The sequence below is a fragment of the Rhinoraja longicauda genome, chromosome 15 (genome assembly GCF_053455715.1).
Source record: "Rhinoraja longicauda isolate Sanriku21f chromosome 15, sRhiLon1.1, whole genome shotgun sequence".
Taxonomy (NCBI): Eukaryota; Metazoa; Chordata; class Chondrichthyes; order Rajiformes; family Arhynchobatidae; genus Rhinoraja; species Rhinoraja longicauda.
The window spans coordinates 3,679,838-3,703,601 of NC_135967.1; the positions used below are offsets into that span (position 1 = coordinate 3,679,838).

Below are 23,764 nucleotides of genomic sequence, written 5' to 3' on the forward strand. Positions count from 1 at the left end.
ATGTCAAGCTCAAGGGAAAGAGCAACCAAAAGAAACGCTGCATTCCCATGAAATTCCAGAGAGGCCATGGGCGAAGGTGGGTGCAGATTTGTTCCACTTGGATGGAAGGAACTATTTGGTCACTGTGGACTATTTCTCAGGATATTGGGAAATAGACTATCTAGAGAAAACACTGGCAGTGAATGTCATCCATAAAATCAAAGGCCAGTTCGCAAGATATGGAATACCAGATCAGCTCATCACAGATAATGGGCCACAGTTCACAGCTGAGGAGTTCAAGAGATTTACCAAGAAGTGGCAGTTTGAACATACGAGCGCATCACCCTATTATCCACAGAGTAATGGAAAGGCGGAGAGCAGTGTGAAAGTTGTTAAGTCATTGCTGAGGAAGGCTAAGGCTGCCGGAGCTGACCCTTACCTGAGCATATTGGCTTTTCGGAACACACCAACACCTGGCATGAGTAGCAGTCCAGTTCAAAGATTGATGAACAGACATTCTACCGACTACTCAGAGGCTGCTCAAACCTGAAATTCAGAAAAAAGTAGATGAGTTGAGAGCAGCTAGAGACAGACAAGCAGACTACTACCACAGAGGATCTCAAGATCTGATTCCCCTGAAAGCTGGCGATCCAGTTCGAGTGAAGCTGACCGATGATCGACATCAGGCCTGGAGGAAGGCCGTGGTTGTAGGCCATGTTGCGCAACCCAGATCTTATGAAGTCAGAACCGAGGACGGCATCATCTATCGTTGGAATTGGCGCCATCTGAGGAAGACCAACAAGCCATGTCATCGCGTTGATGTTGACCTGAATGACCTGGTGACGTCACCTGAACCAGAGCGAGAAAATCGACCTATGAGCCAACCACCGGTCCCCAGGGAGCATCAAACCCTGACAACAAGATCTGGTAGATGCGTTCGAAAACCACGCCATCTGCAGGATTATGTGCCCAAATAAGGATAGGGCCTGTACATGTAGTTGAGTATAGATGTTAAGGCTATTAGGTTATGTTTAAAAAGTTAATGTTATATTTACGGTTATAGTTTGATATGCATTGTTTTATGTAGAAGTAGTGGCAATGGCCATTTTAAAACTAAATAAATAAACAAACAAATTAATAAATAAAAAGGGGAAAGGGAATGAGGAACCAGACGTGTGTTGTTCAAAGTTTAGATCATTCTGAGCACTGAACTGTCGCAGATCCAAGGGAGGAGAATTTGGAAGCTCCCACGGAAATGGATTGTCAAAGGCATGTTGGAAAATGGACTGTTGGAGACATGTTGGACTCAGTGAAATAAGATGCCATGGAAGAATTTAATTAATGGCTATACATGTAAAGTTCCTGTACATATCTGTTTTGTACATAAAGGGGGATGTTATGGGAGTAGCGTGGGCTCTGTGGTGCAGTAGTGGGGATACATCACCCATGCGGCAGTGGCCAAGCGGATCCTGAATTAAAATGGCTGAAGACGTACAGGTATGTAGGTTAATTGGCTGGGTAAATGTAAAAATTGTCCCTAGTGGGTGTAGGATAGTGTTAATGTACGGGGATCACTTGGCGGCACGGACTTGGAGGGCCGAAAAGGCCTGTTTCCGGCTGTAGATATATGATATGATATGATATGAAGCCAAGACTCGAGTGTAAAGCCTCAGCCTCTGTTAATTAGTTGTGTAGCTGTAATGGAGCAGGTGACAGAAAGGAAACACAATAACACAACAGGAGGAGGGTCTCGACCCAAAACGTCACCCATCCCTTCTCTCCTGAGATGCTGCCTGACCTGCTGAGTTATTCCAGCATTTTGTGAATAAATACCTTCGATTTGCACCAGCATCTGCAGTTATTTTGTTACACTGACACAACAAAAACTGAAGTTACAATAAACTCATATCAGAGAAAGTATCTGAATGGGGCGGTGCTGCAGTCAGATTGAAGAATGAGAGAGGGGTCGGCCAGCAGATGGAGCCGGGAGGGTAGAGGAGGCAGAGACACAGGGACACACACACAGACAGACACACACACAGACAGACAGACAGACACAGGGACACACACACAGACAGACACACACACAGACAGACACACACACACACACACAGACAGGGACACACACACACAGACAGACAGACACACATACACACAGACAGACACACACACACACACACACAGACACACAGACAGGGACACACACACACACACACACAGACAGGGACACACACACAGGGACACACACACAGGGACACACACACAGACAGACAGACAGACAGCGGCGACACGCACCAGCAGCGGCGGCGACGACACGCCTGGGCCTCAGGCTCTCTCTCTCTCTCTCTCTCTCTGTCTCTCCCTCCCTCCCTCTTGGTTTCATCTCTGAGACCGCGGGAAGCTGCGAGCGCCTCAGGAGGAGTTGGCTGCCGTTCTATGGAAGCTGATTTTTCCCTTTCCACCATCATGCCTTGTCAGAACACCCAGCAACAGCAGCAGCAGCAACAGCAGCAGCAGGGCGCCGGCGCCGAGCGGGGCCACTCGCTGCCCAAGCAAGTGCGGTTCGCGGCCAGCGCGGGGGCCGAGGCCGAGGCCGAGGCCGAGCCACTGGGAGCACAGCTGAAACTGCTGCCCATGAACGACCAGATCCGAGAGCTGCAGACCATCATCAGGGACAAGTGAGTGAGTGAGTGAGTGAGTGAGTGTGTGAGTGAGTGAGTGAGTGAGTGAGTGAGTGAGTGAGTGAGTGTGTGAGTGAGTGAGTGTGTGAGTGAGTGAGTGTGGCGGGACGGCGGGCTGAGTGAGGCAAGGCGGGGTGAGGTGAGGCGGGGGGGGGGGGGGCTGGGCCTCTGTCGCTGCCCGAAGGGAGAGCCTGCGGTGCAGGCCTGCGCCCCATGAGGGGGGAGACTCCCTCACTCACTCACTCTCCATCACTCACACTCCATCACACACTCCATCACTCACACTCCATCACTCACACTCCATCACACACTCCATCACTCACACTCCATCACACACTCCATCACTCACTCTCCATCACTCACACTCCATCACTCACACTCCATCACTCACACTCCATCACTCACACTCCATCACTCACACTCCATCACTCCCTCACTCCCTCCCCCACTCCCTCCCCACTCACTCACTCACTCACACTCCATCACACACTCCATCACTCACTCCATCACTCACTCCATCACACACACCATCACTCACACTCCATCACTCACTCCATCACTCACTCACACACTCCATCACTTCCTCTCCCACTCCCTCCCCACTCCCTCACCAACTCACTCACTCCCTCCCTCACCCACTCCGTCACTCCCTCCCTCACTCTCTCCCTCACTCACTCACACTCCATCACTCACTCCCTCCCTCCCTCACACTCCCTCCCCCACTCCCTCCCTCACTCACTCACACTCCATCACTCACTCACTCCCTCCCTCACCCATCCATCACCCATCCGTCACCCTTCCGTCACCCACTCCCTCCCCCACTCCCCCACTCACTCCCCCACTCACTCGCTCCCTCACACCAGCCCCAGCTGCGCCAGGCATTCAAGGCCCGCCAAGGCACTATCCTTAAATAAAAATCCATCTCCGAGATTGGAGCAACCCCAGAAACGTTGTTCCAACACATTGGTCCCATTTCTACAGCAGATGGTACAAATAGCTCATTTGTATTTACACGTGCAGTTCTTACTTCCACCACGGATGGATGGATGACCTAAACCGATCCGACAACAGACAATAGGTGTAGGAGGAGGCCATTCGGCCCTTCGAGCCACAAGTCTACAAAGAAACCCACTCATTAGCTCCATCCAACATTGCCCATCTTTCATACAATTGGAACAACAGACCAGGAACTCGACTAAACCAATCCTTGAATTATATAACCATCCAGACCAACAAATACTGTTTCTGCTACTCGCTGTAACCCAGAACCATCTCTCTTTGGAATCCTTTGCCACCGCATATAAAATCTGCTGCTGATAGTTAATCTTTTAAACTGTTGCTTGCAAACACTAAATTTTAAATCTGCAACTGCATGCATGAGGGACTGCACATTTATAACCCAACAGCGGCGGTTGGTGGAGTATCAACAAGACAAGACAAGCCAGCACCGCCATTCAATGTGATCATGGCTGATCATTCACAATCAGTACCCCGTTCCTGCCCTCTCCCCATTATCCCTTGACTCTGCTATCATTAAGAGCTCTATCTAACTCTCTCTGGAAAGCATCCAGAAAATTGGCCTCTACTGCCTTCTGAGGCAGAGAATTCCACAGATTCACAACTCTCTGAGTGAAAAAGTTTTTCCTCATCTCTATTCTAAATGGCCTACCCCTTATTCTTAAACTGTGGCCCCTGGTTCTGGACTCCCCCAACATTGGGAACATGTTTCCTGCCTCTAACGTGTCCAATCCCTTAATAATCTTATATGTTTCAATAAGATCCCCTTTCATTCTTCCAAATTCTACTGTAAACAAGGTTTATTTAGTAATGGTTTATTCCCTACTGTTTAATATTTAAAGCATTGAACAGTACTACCAAAAATAAATATACCCCTGGACATGTACTTCTGTGAAGTTGCTTTTTCAACTGGTGAATGGTTCACCCAAGGGTGAATGAAATTAGAGGGGTGCATGGTGAATGACTTCATAATATATATATAATTATACACAAGGGAGAATAAGATGAAAATTACCAAAAAACATAAGAAAATTTAGTCGAGGGTGAATGAAATTTTGTGATAAAGACTCAAGGGTGAATGAGTTTAAAAAGCACTGGGTTAAATGATCAGCCATGATCACAATGAATGGCGGTGCTAGCTCGAAGAGCCAAATGGCCTCCTCCTGCGCCTATTTTCCAAAAGGCAAATCTTAGCTATTGCTCCAAAATTTCTACGCAAATGAAACATTGCCTTAATTATTCACTTTTATCAAATGAGCTATTTGATTGGGAATATAAATTTGGCTGCCCCATTTTGAAGGATTTCTCTGCTCTTCATTGCTGAAGATTTAGTTCTGTTTACAGATATAGCATGGAAACATGCCCTTTGGCCTCGAGATGCCTACACACTCTGAGAAGTCTCCAACAACTCTCCTGCATTGGGTTGCTTCTTAAATTGATTTGTTAAAGATTTGCAGCCCTTTTCAAGCATTAGGAAGGAGGTGTGTGTGTGGAGAAGGGCTGATGGAAAGGGGTGTGGAAATCCAGTGGTGTGATGTCAGCCTCTGCACTCTGTATTTTGGTCAGAGTCTGGGGCAAGAACCTGGTGAAATGCCCCATCACCAGAACTCTACAGAACTAGCACCAAGACCTTGCTTGGCTGGCGGTGAGATGCGTCGTCACAGTTGGTCCCATCCTGCACCGTTGGAATCTTACTACCAATGCACACTGCCCTTGGGGTGGTTGCAGAGTGGAGATAGTTGCCCACCTCTTCATAGAGTGTTAATTTGCGAACAGAGTCTGGACAACGACGCAAGGGTCCTTGTCATGATTCATCCCCAGCAGGTCTGTGACTGAGGATTCTCTGATTCAAAGACTATCCCCAGGGACATATTTTGAGACGGGCATCAAGTGCTGCTGGAAGATCATCAACTCGCTGAAAGATGCTTTTTGATCTGCCTGAAACGTTGGCCTCCCAGCATAGCGAGATGTCTGTAAAGGGAATGTTGCTGACTAGACCTATTCTAGTCTGCAGGAGTACGTGCTGAGGGCACTGAAGCTTGGTGCAGCCAATGCCAAGATTCTCTGGGAAGGACCACAGTCTAGGGTACTTCCACTGCTGGACACTGAGGGCAGAGTCTGGTGGAGACACTCCTTAAACAAGGGAAGGGATATCGCCCCAGAGGGCCACACGAGTGGCAAGGGTGTTTTGTTTAAAGATGGGTGTGAACACTACAGAGCATAGCACTAATGAATGCATAGATGCTAAGAATGTCTGAGGTGTTTTTGCACTGTTTTTGTTTGGTATTTTTTTTAATTCTGAGAAACGTTGATCTTTTGGGGAGGGAAAAAGCAATCCTGCTACCTTCTGGGCTGATGTAGCCCAAGGCACATGTGTGGAACCAAACAAGAAGCTATTGGTTGGGATGCTGGTTTTACTCTGATTATATTCTCTGGGGAGCTTGCACTAAATTCAGGGTGAATGGTTTCCCTCTGTAAAATGCTTCTGTTCTTCCACCAATGCTAAATATGAGCGGTAGATTAGTCATCAGAGCCTGAGCTGTTCAGACATTGGCACGTTGTGGATTTAAGCTGCAGCTGCACTATAACTGCAGTGTCAGCACAGAGTGATATCACAATATACTAGCCTTGCAGGCATCTTGTCCTGATATTTTTATGGGATGCTTCTCTGGAGGGGTATGGGCAAAACACGGGCAGCTGGGAGTTGCATATATGTGGCATCTTATAAGTTTTAGGAGCAGAATCAGGCCATTTGGCCCATCAAGACTACCTCACCATTCATTCATGGCTGATCTATATTTCCCTCTCAACCCCATTCTCCTGCCTTTGCCCCATAAGCCCTGACACCCGTACTAATCAAGAATCTGTCAATCTCCGCCTTAAAAATATCATTGCCTTGGCCTCCACAGCCATCTGCAGCAAAAAAATCAACAGATTCACCACCCTCTGATTAAATAAATTTCTTCTCATCTCTTTTCTAAAGGTACGTCCTTTTATTCTATAAGGAGGCTATGGCCTCTGGCCCCGGACTATCCTACTAGTGGAAACATCCTCTCCACATTCTCTCTATGCAGGCCTTGTTTCAATGAGGTGCCCGCTCATCCTTCTAAACCCCAGCAAGTACAGGCCCACTGCATTCAAACGCTCATCATTCGTTAACCCACTCATTCCTGGGATCATTCTCATAAACCTCCTCTGGACCTTCTCCAATCTTGGTCAGCATAGGCAGGTTGGACCAAAGGGCCTGTTTCAAGTCAAGTCAAGTTTATTTGTCACATGCACATACACGATGTGCAGTGAAATGAAAGTGGCAATGCCTGCAAATTGTGCACAAAAAAAGAATTACAGTTACAGCATATAAATAAGTTAATACAGAGAAGACAAAATTTAGTCCCTGGAGTTATAAAAGTTAACAATCCTGATGGCCTGTGGGAAGAAACTCCGTCTCATCCTCTCTGTTTTCACAGCGTGACAGCGGAGGCGTTTGCCTGACCGTTGCAGCTGGAACAGTCCGTTGCTGGGGTGGCAGGGGTCCCTCATAATCTTGCTTGCTCTCGATCTGCACCTCCTGATGTATAGGTCCTGCAGGGGGACGAGTGTAGTTCCCATGGTGCATTCTGCCGAAAGCACTACTCTCTGCAGGGCCATCCTGTCCTGGGCAGAGCTGCTCCCAAACCAGACTGTAATGTTGCTGGACAGGATGCTCTCTACAGCCCCAGAGTTTCTGTGCTGAATGACTGTATGTATACATGCAGCTCTTTGTTGCTGTTGCTATCCTGGTCTCAATCCCACCACCCCTCCTTCCATAGTTGGAACTAAATTCAATCGGTTTGGTGTCCTTAAATGCAAATTTATTAAGCTTGAAAGCTGGTTGCTTATAATTTGCACTACACTGACTGAAGAAAGAACAAGAAATAAAGCAGCTTTAGGCAATTATGAGCGGCTTAGCAGTGTGCTCTTGTCCCCCAGCTTTGGGGACTTGGGTTTGATACTGACCTATGGCTTCTAGACTAAACTACACCTATGTGGAGTTTACATGTTCCCCCTGAGACTGCATGGGCTTCCCCCGCATGCTTTTTAAGTTTTCTTCCATATCCCAAACATTTGTTGCTAGGTTAACTAGCCACTGTAAATTGCTCAGTGCGGGTGAGTGGCAGGAGAATTAGATGGGGGGGTCAATGGTCAGATGAGAAAGAATAGGTTACAGAGAAGATGATGGGAGTGCTGTGAGGGCCAGCGCTGACTCGATGGGGTCAGTGGCCTCATAACAATACATCTATTTGAACCGTTTCTGCCACTCAATAAGATCATGGCTGATCCTGTGCCTCGTCCACTTTTCTGTCCAATCATCATATCTTCTGTCTCCCTTGCTGTTAAAATTGGCCTTGAATATATCCAACAACTGAGCACCTTCAGCTCTCTAGGAGGGAGAATTACAAAAACTTGTGGGATGAAATGTCTCCACATCTATGTCTTAAATAACAGGCCCTTTATCATTGTCCACAAACCTGTATGTCTTTGGAGTGTGGGAGGAAGCTGGAGCGCCCGGAGAAAACCCACGCAGATCACAGGGAGAACGTACAAACTCCGTACAGAGAGCACCCCGTAGTCACGTTCGACCCTGGGTCTCTGGTGCTGCAAGGCAGCAACTCTACTGCTGCGCCACCGTGTCGCTTCGGGTCTACAGCCTTGAGCTGTTGAAAATATCTATTGCAGCTTTCTATCAGTCATTCTAAAAATCTTGTAGCAATAAAATTACCTTCTATTCTCTGAAACTCCATTGTATAGGTTTAAGTTTATTATTGCCGCATGCCCTGAGGTGCAGTGACATTTTTTTGTTTGCGTGCTATCTAATTACATCAGATAATAGACCAACCTTATTCAATTCTTTTCACAGGACAACACCAGCCTTTTGTCTTTGATAGTGGTAGATGAATAATCGGTAACAATAAGGAGAGCCTCCAGCTCATGTATCCAACAGAGTTAGTAGGTTGCAAATTATCTAATAGCATCTCATATTTCGCTTGGGCAGTTTACACCCCAGTAGTATGAACATTGACTTCTCTAACTTCATATCCTCTGTCCCTCTCTTTCCCCTCCTCCTTCCCAGTTCTCCCACTAGTCTTCCTGTCTCCTACTACATCCTATCTTTGTCCCGACCCCTCCCCTGACATCAGTCTGAAGAAGGGTCTTGACCCGAAACGTCACCCAATCCTTCTCTCCAGCATTTTGTGTCTACCTTTGATTTAATCCCATCGAGTCAGCACTGGCCCTCACAGCATCTGCAGTTTTCTTTCTTATACTGCTTAGTTATGTTTTTTTCGTACTGCATCAATGAGTGCACATAAAAAAATATATTTGTGAGTGGCCTTGAACGTGTGAGAATGCTCCATATGAAATCTAATTCTTTCCAAGTCATTTTCACTACCTTGTGTAATTAAGTTAGTTCCCGGTTTCAAATAATTTTTAAAATGCCTTTATTTTGTACAATTGCCATTTATTAGAATAGCCCAAAGAACTTCAAAAAATCCAATGACAAGCCTCCTGTATAAATATTCGGACAGGGGACTACAGGTTGAAACACTCTAGTGCGGTATTCTGATGTCTGGCTGCTCCTTTGGTCCAGCAAGTTTTCAATATGCAGTACATATAGAAGACTCCTGCAAAAATAGGTGCAGGAGGAGGCCTTTCGGCCCTTCGAGCCAGCACTGCCATTCAGTATGATCATGGCTGATCATCTAAAATCAGTACCCCGTTCCTGCTTTTTCCCCATATCCCTTGATGCCTTTAGCCCGAAGAGCTAAATCTAACTCTCTCTTGAATACAGGGTCTCGACCCGAAACATCACCCATTCCTTCTCTCCTGAGATGCTGCCTGACCTGCTGAGTTACTCCAGCATTTTGTGAATAAATACCTTCCAGTGAATTGACTACCTTCTGTAGCAGAGAATTCCACAGATTCACAACTCTCTGGGTGAAAACATTTTTCCTCATCTCAGTCCTAAATGGCCTACTCCTTATTATTAAACTGTGACCCCTGGTTCTGGACTCCTCCAACATCGGGAACATTTTTCCTGCATCTAGCTTGTCCAATTCTTTAAGAATTTTATACTAATCTACTAATTAACTTATTCTAATACAGATCTAGAATTAACTATAGCTAAATAACCGACCAGTTCAACTTTTATGATCTCAGGCATTTGCGTCTTGCGGAAACCTGTAACATGTAGTTCTTCCGCCCCTTGTGTGAGTCAGGTAGGGTTGAAACTTAAAGAACAGTTCTCCTGCTCTGAAGAAGATGTGGGTGGTGTTTTCTGAGGACCAGCACCAGTCAGGTTCCAAGGGTGCAGTCTAGAAAGTTTTAACCTATAACAGCTTGGTCAGAGGATGGTTTTTAACAAGCATCTTAGAGGTAGTCATTTGGACAAATGTGTCAAGGGGGATTTCAGACAAGGTCCCAGACAGCTAGAAGCATGACTGTTAATAGGGAAGAGATATAAATCAGTCTGGAATTGGAGATGAGAACTTTTGGGGGGGGGGGGGGGTTAGGGCTGGAAACTGCCAGGGTAGGGAGAGCAGTGTGAAGAAGAGGTGCAATCTGAAACAACACTTATCCACGTTCTCCAGAGATGCTACTGCTGAGTTATTCCAGTATCTTGTGTCTTTGGTATGGCCACAACGGGATTTGGAAATATCTAACCTGAGGAAACGAGAGGCAGTGATTGTGCTTCATTTAATAAGGAATGGTGAACAACATAAAAGACATCAGGAAGAGTAACCTGATGTTCAATTTGAGCAGCGTTCAAATCCAAAGTAGATGATTAAGCAGTGATTCCCATATGTATGTCTTCATTATTGACTCAATGCCCCAGGGCCATGAGCTTCTCCAGCAAAATTAATCCTAATTTGGCATTAATTGGTATCCTTGAGAGAATTCATGGTATTGCCGCTGTGTGAATTAGATATAATTGTATTAATGCAACAGTGATTTCAAGGTTGGATCGACTTTAGTTCTGATTTAAATTCAATATTTGCACTAATAGGTAGTTGAAAATGTTTTGGGTTACTTGAGAGTGAGAGTCACTACCTGCCATGATGAAAATGTTGCAATATTTATAAGACCTGACATTTGTTTTTGAACTGAGCTTTAAATTGCTTTGGAGTCATAGAGTGATACAGTGTGGAAACGGGCCCTTCGGCCCAACTTGCCCACACCGGCCAACAATGTCCCAGCTACACTAGTTCCACTTGCCTGCGCTTGGTCCATATCCCTCCAAACCTGTCCTATCCATGTACCTGTCTAACTGTTTCTTAAACGATGGAATAGTCCCAGCCTCAACTACCTCCTCCGGCAGCTTGTTCCATACACCCACCACCCTTTGTGTGAAAGTTACCCCTTGGATTCCTATTAAATCTTTTCCTCTTCACCTTGAACCTACGTCCTCTGGTCCTCGATTCCCCTACTCTGGGCAAGAGACTGTGCATCTACCAGATCTATTCTTCTCATGATTTTGTACACCTCTAAAATCACCCCTCATCCTCTTGTGCTCCATGGAATAGAGACCCAGCCTGCTCATCCTCTCCCTGTAGCTCACATCCTCAAGTCCTGGCAACTCCTTTTCTGAAATCTTTTCTGAACCTTTCAAGCTTGACAATATCTTTCCTATAACATGGTGCACAGAACTGAACACAATATTCTAAATGTGGTCTCACCAACGTCTTATACAACTGCAACATGACCTCCCAACTGCTATACTCAATACTCTGACTGATGAAAGCCAAAATGCCAAAAGCCTTTTTGACCACCTTATCTACCTGCGACTTGACCTTCAAGGAACCATGTACTTGTACTCCTAGATCCCTCTGCTCTACAACACTACCCAGAGGCCTACCATTTACTGTGCAGGTCCTGCCCTTGTTCGACGTCCCAAAATACAACACCTCACACTTCTCTGTATTAAATTCCATCAACCATTCCTCTGCCCACCTGGCCAATCGCTCCAGATCCTGCTGTAATCGTTCACAACCATCTTCACTATCTGCAAAACCACTTACTTTTGTATCATCGGCAAACTTGCTAATTTTGCCCTGTATGTTCTCATCCAAATTATTGATGTAGACAAACAGTAACGGGCCCAACACCGAACTCTGGGTTGGATTGCTAATTAGTTTGCTGAAGTGTTAAGGGGTGTGCTAAAATAACTGACATTTCTATGGGTGTTTTCTACTGTAAAGAGGCTGCTATTTTTCCTTTGTCTCTAGATCAACGAGCAGAGGGGACTTTGTGTTCTGCGCTGATCGATTGGTGAGTAGAAACAATAAACTTGCCATTACCTCAGTATATTTTTCGAATCAATACTTGGGGGTTCCACAATTGGGGTTCTAACAAATAGAAAGGCTGAGTAGGAGTGGAGATGAAGTGTGGCAAGGCTCAAGAATGATAACATTTTAAAAATGGAGGGCCACGTAAAAACAAAACTGATTGCATTTGGCATTTTTATTTGTGACAAAGAAATGGGTATTGTTGCTTAATTTGTTTTATTGACCTGCAGTGAAATGTATTTGTACAGACACAATCACCTGGAATATTATATTACAGATCAGACTCGTTGTTGAAGAAGGACTGAACCAGCTACCATACACTGAATGTACAGTCACCACCCCAACAGGTTTGAGATAAACACATTGTGTTGAACAAATACTGCAATAATCGGCTTGCCTCACCACTATACACACCATGACCTGGATCCTAACATTTATTGGCAATTGCTCAAGGTTCTTTGTGTGGTTTGCCAATAACTAGTTTGGCTGTGGTATTCGTGCAGCAAGGCTTCGTACTGGGCAAGACTGACTGCAGCAAGGCTTTGTGTTGGGCAGGACTGATTGAGCCTTGGGCACTTTATTCTCCATCTTGTGCCATTGTTCAGTGTATAAATTGTAAATGTTGAGTAAGTGCAGGGGGATTATGAGACCTGTGGTTGGGAGTTAATTGAGTCTCTGATAGGTATTGTTCACGGATCGGTGGGCGGGGGCAGATTTAGTCAAGCAAGGCTGAAGCCTGGAGGTCATGGTGTGGAGCTTTGTTTTCTTATTTCCAAAAATAAACATTATTCAGAATAAAAAAATATATACAAAAGAAGAAGAGTGCAAAAACTCTTCAGACATTCTCAGCCTCTACGTTCGTTAGTGTCCTATTTAGTAATGTTCTCAGCTATCCTTAAAATAAGTACCCTTGTGGTGTGGAGGTGAGATAATTGAAACGTAGAAATATAGAAAAATAGGTGCAGGAGTAGGCCATTCGGCCCTTCGAGCCATCCAATATGATCATGTTTGATCGTCTAAAATCAGTACCCCATTCCTGCTTTTTCCCCATATATCTTGATTCCTTTAGCCCCAAGAGCTAAATCTCTTGTTAAGGAACCTAACTGACTGAAGTTCCCAGCTCTGGGCTGGGGTCAGCTCTGAAGAGATGCCATTAATACATGGAGATACACCAGACACTGCAGGTGCTAGAATCTTGAGCAAAAAAAATACAACTGCTTGGGGAACTCAGTGGACCAGGCAGCAACTATGGAAAGAAAATGATAGATGATATTTTGGATTGGGACCCTTGTTCGGACTGTAAAACTGTCAGCGCCAAATGACAGGCACTCTTGAGAACAATGTGATTGAGTTCTCATGCAAAGCAGAAATTGCACAAGCACAATTATTGACTAGAGGTGCCTACTAGCGTACTTTTGGAAGCCACATTATGCAGAAGCCTGATTGATAAAATGGTTGCCAGCATCTGGCCTACCTCTCCCAAGTGACCCCTGCAAGTTGAAACAACTACAGGAATCAACTGCCATTCGCTGGTAAGTATTGATAAATTATGCCATTAATTGGGCTGGTGAATGATTTGTCCTACTTCTGGATTGTATGGTGACCCGTAATGTTTAAGATTGTGTGTTTGTAGCCAAAATAGCAATCCTGGTGTCCATTCAATGCGGCATCCCCTTGGAATTATGACTTATCTACTTTGCACATGCCCTGCAAAGGTTATTTCCAATGTGGCGTCCTTTGCGATTTGCCATTACCTTTGTTGTGAGGCTCTGTAGCTTTCCAACAGCATGTAAACCATCTACACAATGGATCCCACCATTTAAATCTGGTGCCCAGTGATTGAGTTCACTCGGCTCCATATCAACGCACAACTGTGTAAGGGGCATGGCAAACGCATATGCCGATCAACATATTTTTATTGCCTTTTATATTGTGTTAGGCTTTTCTCAAAAGGCAAAATAAGGGCTTCCTTTGGAGATTCAAGATTTTGTTGTGACCTTGTGTTGACTTAGTTAGCCCATTCTCTTTGTAACTGTGTGGGTTTCCTTTAAGTGATTAAAATCTTCCCACCGTAATTTATTCCTTAGTATACATTCGTGGCAAAAAGAGGAGATCTGGTAGAGGTTTAGAAAATGATGAGACAGACAGTTAGGGTGGATCCTCAGAGTCTGTTTCTCAGAGTAGATTGTCAAATACTAGAGGGCATGGCTTTAAGGTGAGAGGGGAAATTTTAAGGGAAGTTTTGCAAGGTAATATAGACAGCCTTAGATGCCTGGAACGTGCTGCCATGGGTAGTGATGGGAATGGGCAGCTGGACATGGAGGGAAATGGATTATGTGCAGGCAGATGGGATTTCTTTAATTGAGCAATATGATCAACACCTATTGTGATCCAAAGGGCCTGTTATGTTGTATGTTAAAGAATCAAAGGGGAGCTGAGAGACAATAGGTTGCAGGGGAATGTGGAAATAGAGAGGGGGAAATGGGACCCATTGGTTTCACACTGGACCAATGGCATCTAGTATGACCCCATTAGAACGGAGATGAGGAAAAACTTTTTCAGTCAGAGTTGTTAATCTGTGGAATTCTCTGCCTCAGAAGGCAGTGGAGGCCAATTCTCTGAATGCATTCAAGAGAGAGTTAGATAGAGCTCTTAAGGATAGCGGAGTCAGGGGGTATGGGGAGAAGGCAGGAACGGGGTACTGATTGAGAATGATCAGCCATGATCACATTGAATGGCGGTGCTGGCTCGAAGGGCCAAATTGTCTATTGTCTATTGTCTATTGTGTCAATACATCCTCAAGGGATTTTGACGTACAAGTATGCTTGTACGTAAATCTGATGTTCGGCCAGCAGGTTCAGCCATGATCACATTGAATGGTGGTGCTGGCTCGAAGGGCCGAATGGCCTACTCCTGCACCTATTGTCTAATGGGCCAAGTACTGAGAATTATAACATTAGGGACTGGGAAAGGAATAGAAGGAATTTGGGTGGCCCGTGTTGCGCTAACTCCAGTTAATATTTCATTTTATACAGGACATAAATATGATGGAGTGAAGTTTGAGAAGGGAAACTGCGGTGTTAGCATTATGAGAAGTGGTAAGTAATCATTGCTTAAAGATATATGTATCTCTCAGTAGGCAAATATTTCAATGCCTAACATGGGGAGTGTGGAGCACGTGTGATGTTGAATGATTGGTGTTGGCTGGTGGGAGTTGAGCAGTAATGAATGTCTACCTTTACCGTTCCTTCGCTGTGCTGTACCTGCTTTTGTCCTTTCCACTGCAAAGCCCACCCATCTGTGTAAAGACTTGGAATAGAAAGCTAAAATTCAATTTTGGGTCACTGGTTGCCAGTACATTCAGATTCTCAGAAGATAGGCCTGAGGAAGAGGTTTTGTGTGGTTAGTTATGTTGGTGCACATTCCTAAGAATTATAACTCTCTACATGATGTAGTGTGTGCAAAGTTTGACAAATCTGTTGGAGCATATTCATGGCTCCCAGGTTGTCGATGTTCATTGTTATTGTGAAATTGTTGCTTGTATTTTAGTTGTATATATAATTCCAAGTAAGTTACTCTAAACTATACATGAGACTTTCAAAAAATGATACATGTTCTGATGGAGTACTCCTTCAATACCGTTGCAGATTTATAGTGTGTTTACAAAAGTTTAATTTGGAAGTGGTCATTGGTAAATAATTATTAAAAACTTCACACGTAATAAAATATAATCAATTCAAAATCAACAGTTCAATGTACTTCAATAATTGGAGAAAAATCTAAGTCAGAGTGTTCTTGCAGGTGAAGCCATGGAGCAAGGTTTACGAGATTGTTGTCGATCAATACGCATTGGAAAAATCCTAATCCAAAGTGATGAAGAGACACAGAGAGCAAAGGTCTACTATGCAAAGTTTCCACCAGACATCTACCGCAGGAAGGTGCTTCTAATGTACCCGATATTGAGTAGGTATTGCATAATTTTATTTGAATAAATTGGAAGAGGGAAAAAGCATTTGGGTTAAGAAAGCTGAAGTAGGTTTTCACCAGATTTAAGGGCTTGTCCCACTTAGGCGATTTTAAGGCGACTGCCGGTGACTAGGCTGTCGCCGAATGTTTGCCAGGTGTCGAGGGCATGATCATGAGGAGTCTTCCAAAGATCGTAGTGGATCTCGGCGCGTCGCCGAGAAATCAAACGGTTTGAAATCTCTCGGTGACAGCTGGCTTGTCGCCAGGTATCGTTGCTTATTGCGGGCGCTGTCGCATGCTGTCCCCAGGTTTGCTAGGTTCTCTTAGATACATTTAGATGCACATAATATTAAAATAAGTAAAGTCATTTCAAAATACCATAAAATGCTTGTGTTTAACCAATTTATTTACCGTCAGGACATTTGACAGGTAGATTGGAGGCGACAGTTTGACGGTCAGGTAAGCATGGGAATTTTCGCAATGTTTTTGGCCTCAGCCATTACATTTAAAGTGGGCTCCCAACCCAGATATTCAACCCAGAAACCAGATGTGCATCTCCCTTACATTTTCAAAGAATGTCCACACACTTTTCACGAAAATCCACTGAGCCGCTTTTTAAATTATTTTTTAAAATACAGCTGTTAGTAAACTGGAAGTAAATCCAGTTTATTCCTTGTTACAGTGAAGCTTGTTTTTTAAGTAACCCATACAAGGTGTTATAGTTTAAAACTCTCAAGTACTTACCGACTTGTCAGTGATTGCAGCGAAAATTAGGACGCCGGGGAAGCATTGACAGCGTGGGAATTTTCGCGTTGTTTCAGAAGACGGTGAAATCTCGACCTGACTCGGCATTGTCGTGGTCATTGTCGTTGGGTAAAAGAAAAGTTTGGCGATCTGCTACGACTTTGACAGTCGCCGGCAGTCGCCAAAAAGATCGCCTAAGTGGGACAGGCCCTTTATGCTCCGGGATAACATTTAAACCTGGCAAATCCAAACCACATCTAAGACCATACAATCTTTTTCTAACACCTGACCATGTAACTAGCGGTAGGCAGATATGGAGTCGTAAGGCACTTCAACGCTGGACTCTTGAGCAAAACACACAGTGCTGGAAAACTTGGTAGATCAGGCAGCATCTGGGGAGGGAATAGACAGGCTGAGATTCTTCTTCAGATTGGTTAGTAAAATAACTAATGGGGCCATTCTGCAGTCTGAAGAAGAGCCACAGCCTGAAATGTCACCTGTCCATTCCCTCTCCAGATGCTGCCTGCCCTTTGAGTTCCTCCAATACTTAGTGTTTTGCTCTAGTCAGGTTTGGGTCAAGTAGCCAGGCTCTATTATGTAGGGTCACATACAGTGCAGCAATGCCTTTCATAGCATTGGGGAAATAAGTTGAAATGACAGGTCAGACAGATCAAGGTGCTATGAAACAGCATTCCAGTTTGGGGATTACTGTGGACGGTAATCATTTGGTTTAAACATTTTTTTTCCATTGAATGCAATCCCAAATCGACCCAATGCAGAGCAGCTGCAAGAAGGCTTGAATTTTACTGTCATTGGTGAATGATGGCACAGCAGATTTGTCCATTGACATTCCGGGCTTTTGCACAGCAATTTGAGCTAATTTGAATCCCAGAGGCTCGCAGTCTGTTCCACTAGAGATTGGAGACTTTTTGCGTACAGGGCAGGCAGCAATGCCCTGCCTAATTGATGCTGACGGATTCTTACGGCAACATGTAGAAACTCAACCAAGAAATGGAATTTAAGATATCTAACTCCCTGTTAAAATTAGCTGCAGAATGTAAGTAAAATGAGACTGAGAGACAACATTCTTAATGTATTAAAAATTGCAGTTGTCAATAAAATCTGAAGTCATAATGTAATACTTTTAAAAACAAATTTTTGGTTCCAGGGAAGCTGTTTAGCACAAATGAAAGAGTAGTTTACTGTTCAAAAATCAGTCTCAGTAGAATGGTTGCACCTAACATGTTTTGGCAGCTATTTACTCAGCACGAACCACAACTGTATGCCTCTTTGTTTTTAAAACTGGTCTCGCAGGAACAATGCCAAGTTACTGTTAGATTAAATTAAAGTTCTTGGTGGCGCAGGCCAACTCACAACAAGATAATAACTCATCAAATCTCATCCAAACAGCTTGCAAAATTGAATTATTTTATTTCAAAACAAAAACAAGATATAAAGATGACCCGAGATTTGTGATGAATAGAGATTTGTGAAGATGACTATATCCCATTGTCCCTATGTTTGCCGATCTTACTCCGCCTGATCTATATTTAAATTTAATGACATGCTGGGAGAAGAGGCCAGTAGGTGGCCCGGAGAGGGAAACGTATACTGGCCCCTGATCAGAACCACCTCATGCCTATGGAACTCTCTCACCAAAGCCCAGGACTAGTGCAACGAGTTTGTTCTCTCCGCCCAATTTTCCGACAGTAAAGCGGTCGCCCTTTTCCCCTGCCCATGTCCTGTTTCTGCCGCACTGGAGTAGAACATTCTCAACTGCTCTCTCAAACGGCCAGGCCAGCCTGTCAGTTCCAGCAATAAACATGATCTGGTTCACCATCAAACATTGTGTGTTTTTCCCCACGGTCTTTGAGGCAACCAGAAATGCCAACCTAGTTGGCCATACCAATATCTCAGCTTTATTTGAAAAGATTCAAACATGTCCAGTTTTGTTTTGTGAGCAACATGGAGATTGTGCTAGTTGCGTTCCAAACAATCATCATTCCCTTTGCTTCCAACAGCTCTCAGAAGGACAAAATTTGGTACATCGTATTCTGATTTTTCCAAACAGTACCGATTTCAGTGTGTAGGAAGAAACTGCAGATCCCGTTTAAACCGAAGACAGGCAGAAAAAGCTAGAGTAACTCAGCAGGACGGGCAGCATCTCTGGAGAAAAGGAATGGGTGACGTTTCGGGTCGAGACCCTTCTTGAGACTGAGATTCGGGGGAGAGGGAAATGAGAGATGGAGACTGTGATATAGAGAGATATGGATCAAATTAATACAACTTTAATGTTGTTTTTAATGTGTGTTTGTCATCAATTCAACACAAGTTTATCATTTCACCAGATTAGTCCAAAAACATCTATACTGCTACCTTTGTAATTCCATTGAACTGAAAAACTCAGAGCTAATTTATGCACAGGTACATGGAGAGGGTGGTTTGGACTGATCTGAAATGTAAAATGTCCACTCTGCATAATCTCTGGTCATTTATTTACACTGCAGGCACAGGCAACACTGTCATAGAAGCTGTGAAGGTGCTGATTGAGCATGGGGTGCAGCCAAACCATATTATTCTACTCAGTCTTTTTTCAACTCCACATGGTAAGTGAGACATGAATACCATAGGAACAGACGTTAATATTGAAATTCACAGTGTGCAAGAACTACTGATTACTTTTGTTGAGCATTGCCCCATATAGAAGTGTGGGCGACACTGGCTTGTATTTTTACCAGATTTGAAATGTTACCACAGACTTTGATCAGTTCTTCGTCACTTCCTTCTGTTAATTGGGTTGGTAGATATCTGCAATCCTCTATCTGATCCTGCCCAGGAAGTTAGTGCTAAAATGGTCAATCATGACATTTCAATTTCAGTTGATCAGTTAAATAATCCCTTGGCTTTCCTGACCAAACGAAGAGTACACTCAAAAATGTCACGTGATGTCAGTTATCTTTTATTAAATTAGGCTAACAACCCTTAGCTTTGCACTTATACTTTCAATGAGTAAATATTTAAAAGCTGATGGGACTAAATTATCCTTCACTCAGAACTGTGAAAGTCAGGAAAGTGTGGCATCAAAATGAATGGATTGGGTGTCATTGTAGTGTGGACGATCCTCAAGTTTTTGTGGCCATTTTGAGTTCAAATCTTTACCTTTTAATCCGATCTTGTTTTGGTCTCTTCTGATGCTGCCAGTTCAATCACACTGTTTCCCTTTTCATTTACCTGGTTCTACTCTTTCCATCTCAAACAAAGTTTTGGATCATAACTCTGATGTTTAGGTGGGAATGGGAGCACCAGAATCTGGGGTATTGTGTTAAATATCTATATATATGTATTGATTTGGTGTGCATACATATTGTTGACTATGACTTGTATTGATGGGTTGCTGGATGGAGACACTGTGCTTTTTTCTGGTATTGATTGGCTGCACCAATTGCTTCTCTACCTCAACACTGACATAAGGTTGTAGCTTCACAAAGATATTTAGAATTCTTTATGACAAATAAAACAGCCACTTCTTTTGGCTTTCATGTAATCCATTAAAACAACAGCTTGGTTTATTTTCCCCTTAAAAAGGTGCAAAGTCTATAATAGAAGAATTCCCTGAGATCACAATTTTAGCAACAGAGGTCCATCCTGTGGCACCCACCCATTTTGGACAGAAGTATTTCGGCACGGATTGAAGCCAGGATAAGATCCAAGTGAAATCTTTCAATGCATCGCTGCCTCCATGGATAAAGACCCAGTTTTATCAGTAGGTGTGCTTCCCTCACCATCTCCCCACCCCACTCTTTACGGCAAGACAAAATAACAACTAACCTAACGTCGACATCTAAGAACATTTGATCTGATTTTATTTTTTCCTTAAGTTCTTTTGTCCAAGTTATTTTTATGAAAGGCGTCTATTCTGAAAAGCACATTCCACTTCCATCAGTCGTCTGCGCTGTGCTTGTATGTGTACTTGCCAGTTCTTTTTAACGTATTTATTGTTTGCACTTAAAGCTAGTGCTTAATTGTAACTTAAGCTATATTAAATTTGTTTTTTTAAAAAAAACATTGGATTGCATTCTAATTATTTTTCCACTCCCTTGCCAGATTTGCCGCATTTTGCATTTCAAGGCTAAAGTTTTACATGGGTAGCAACTATATAATTGATTCAATTTTTTATTTTGTAGCTATAAAAGTGATCCAGCTGTTCAGAGTTTAATCTAGACATACAGCATGGAAACAGGCTTACCAACGATCATCTGTACACTAGTTCTATCCTGCACAATACGGGTAATTTACAGAAGCCAATTCACCTACAAAACTGCACTCTCTTGGAATGTGGGAGGAAACCGGAGAACCTGATAAAACCAACGTGGTCACGGGGAGAACGTACAAACTGTACAGACAAGATTGAAGCCAGCTCGCTGGCGCTGTAAGGCAGCAATGCTATCTGCGCCACTGTCTTTCAGATTATGGACAGGATGGACAAATAGAAATGGCAGGTGGCTTAATACAGATGTACTTGCATGCAACCAAGGGTCAAGACGGGCAGTTTCAGTGATCATTTCCTCCTTTTTCAACTGCTGCAATTGAAAATCAGAGATCAGACTTGGAATCTTTCTAATTTATAAAAAGCAGTGGCACAACAGTTAGCTCCAAGACATTGCCCTTATTATTCATTTTTTAATCACAAATGTGTCTAGCCTAGGGCCAGCTAGAGTTGATTAATCATTTTATCACTTTTACTAGATAACAGTTGAGAAAGTAAATGGTCACAACTAATTTTAGAGTTTATAATCTGCAGTAAATTGCACTGCATGGACAATTATCAGAGTGGGAGAGAAAATTCCCCAGAGAAAAACAAGTGAACAATCAACAAATGATACAAAGATCATTTGGGGTGACAGAAAGGTAAGGTTCTCTCAATGCTTACATGAGAATGATGCACAATTTGTGCCCCATTGTTATGGTTACTATGACAACCCAGTAGATGGAGCAGGTCGGAACAACCCTGATGGCTGAGAAGATGCGTTTCCTCACTGCATTCAGTATTGTGGAAAGAGCTCAAGGAATAGTTTCAGTGAGGAATCTGTCCATCTCCAACAGCACTCGCTCACATTGACATGAGGCCAATATTTAGTGTCATCGCATTTCCCCGGCTTTGTGTTGGTGCTGGACTTTAGTAAGAGATGAATGCAGAGTAGCAGAATCCAGAACAGCCAGGATCTCGTGCTCCTGTTGAAAATAGTTTACAGCTAGATCCTGGAAACTTGATAGACTAAATCCTACCAGTTTTCTTCTATGACATATGTGAGATGCAAATGTGAGTGCTCACAATCACGATACTCGAGACAATCTAGAGAAACAAGTATTTTATTTGCAAGTCTGCAGAGTTGGGTGTCTCCCCTGTCGAGACACACCGAGGTCGGGAAAATCCCCTCTTTTTATTCACTTCATTTTACAATTGTTACACCTGTAATTCCTCCCCTTCGGGCTCCTTCCAATCGGAGGCCTGAGGTGCACAATCTACCGTCACCGCCCCTGTTGCTTTCCACATCATACAGTAATATTCATTTATTTCATTAGGCTAGCGCAGTACAGAGTAGTTCATGCCCTCCCCTTCTCCTAGCTCTCTGATTATTTTGGCCTTCCTCCCAGTTCTCTGATTATCTTCTAACACTTGTCCTTGGTCTGTCACTATTTGTTCTTACGGGTTTTTTTCTAGCCGAGCACTGTCTGGTCAGTTATTTCTCAGGGTCGTATTGTCGAGTCAGCTATTTCTCAGGATCCTTAGTCTAAATCAATTATCCCTTTTTACCCATCTCTCACAATCCACCCTTTTTCTTATGCCACGCTACTTTGATTTATACTATTTCCTCCTTTTCTAGTGCTAGCAGCAGAGCCTTTGCCTCTCTATATTCGTCCTGCTGGTCATGCTGTGCTCTAAAGGCCATCATGGCGATGTCGTTCTTTGTCAGAGCTGCCTCTATCAATCTGAGACAACCCCCGTATGCAGGGAATGATGCAACATCCGAATAGACATAGCAACCCCATCATAACTATCACTGATGTTAGGGCTGATGTAAAGATGTGCTTCCATTTCCCAAACCAGGAGTCTAGAAACTTGGTCCAGGAGGTGTCTACTCCAGAATTCTCGGCCAATTCGATAGACAGGGAGGTGAGACTCGCTAGGGCCCTTGACACTGACCCATCAGGAGCAGTGTTGTTGGGGATGAAGGTGCAACATTGTTCTCCAAACATTACGCACACCCCCCCCTTTCTCAGCCAGTAGCATGTCCAAGGCCATGCGATTTTGCCAGGCCATTAGGCTGGTAGCTGTCAGTTGTTCCGCTAATCCTTCAACTGCATCTCGAGTGTAATTTATAAAGCGTTGTTGATTGTAGTATAGGTAGTTGATCCAGTCCACATTTTTATTAATTGTGGACCACCAGAAGAGTATGGACTCAAAGCCAGCAGCTATCTGGTTTCTGGCTTTGAATTCATCGGGTACCCCTCTTGGCACCCCTATTGCATCGATATAGATGTGTGTGTCAAATGATGCTCTCACCTCTCTCCTTTGTCGTCGGCCTCCTTCATTGATTTCGACCGCATGCTCTACTGCTATGGTGAAGGGCATCATTAGTTGTGTAAGGGTACAGGTTCCCGTCCATGACCCTGGTAGCCGGGGCCACAGAGTATCCTCTCCGCACCACCACCAGACATCGGCTCTACTGACTATCTGCTTTATCAGCCAGGAGCTACTGAACAGTGACCCCTGTTCCTCAGCTGTTATGTTATACGTCTGATTGCAGTTTAGCACCTCCCCCATATCCTGTCCATCTGGGTTATATCTTGTATAGCACTGAATCCCTCCTCCCCGAGGGGAATGGTGAATGGGGGAGGTCGAGGGTCTTTCCTTTGGCCCTTCGTGGTGTTGTTGCTAGCCGGGAATAGGTAATGGTAGCTCTGGCAGGTCTCATTCTTTGGTAGTATGGGATTCGTGAATAGTTGTAGTATACATGACATAGCCCCAGGTGTCCTATTCCAATTCAGGGGAAA

The 23,764-nt window shown here is 44.0% G+C and overlaps 1 protein-coding gene across 1 annotated transcript; it reads left to right on the top strand.

Moving 5' to 3' along the window:
* Nucleotides 1-1,951: 1,951 nt before the first annotated feature.
* On the top strand, nt 1,952-20,763 carry uprt (uracil phosphoribosyltransferase (FUR1) homolog (S. cerevisiae)). Its single transcript, XM_078412124.1, has 7 exons — nt 1,952-2,657; nt 11,939-11,981; nt 12,276-12,345; nt 15,034-15,096; nt 15,800-15,961; nt 19,216-19,314; nt 20,294-20,763. Exons 1-7 carry the CDS (start codon nt 2,416-2,418, stop codon nt 20,398-20,400), a joined length of 786 nt encoding a protein of 261 aa, XP_078268250.1. The 5' UTR covers nt 1,952-2,415; the 3' UTR covers nt 20,401-20,763.
* Nucleotides 20,764-23,764: the final 3,001 nt, after the last annotated feature.

Excerpts from the sequence above, each read along its gene's own strand:
- uprt (XM_078412124.1), top strand. The coding sequence starts at position 2,416 with ATGGAAGCTGATTTTTCCCTTTCCACCATCATGCCTTGTCAGAACACC. Across the intron at positions 11,982-12,275 it reads TGTTCTGCGCTGATCGATTG|ATCAGACTCGTTGTTGAAGA; the intron begins GTGAGTAGAAAC and ends ATTATATTACAG. Across the intron at positions 12,346-15,033 it reads TACAGTCACCACCCCAACAG|GACATAAATATGATGGAGTG; the intron begins GTTTGAGATAAA and ends CATTTTATACAG.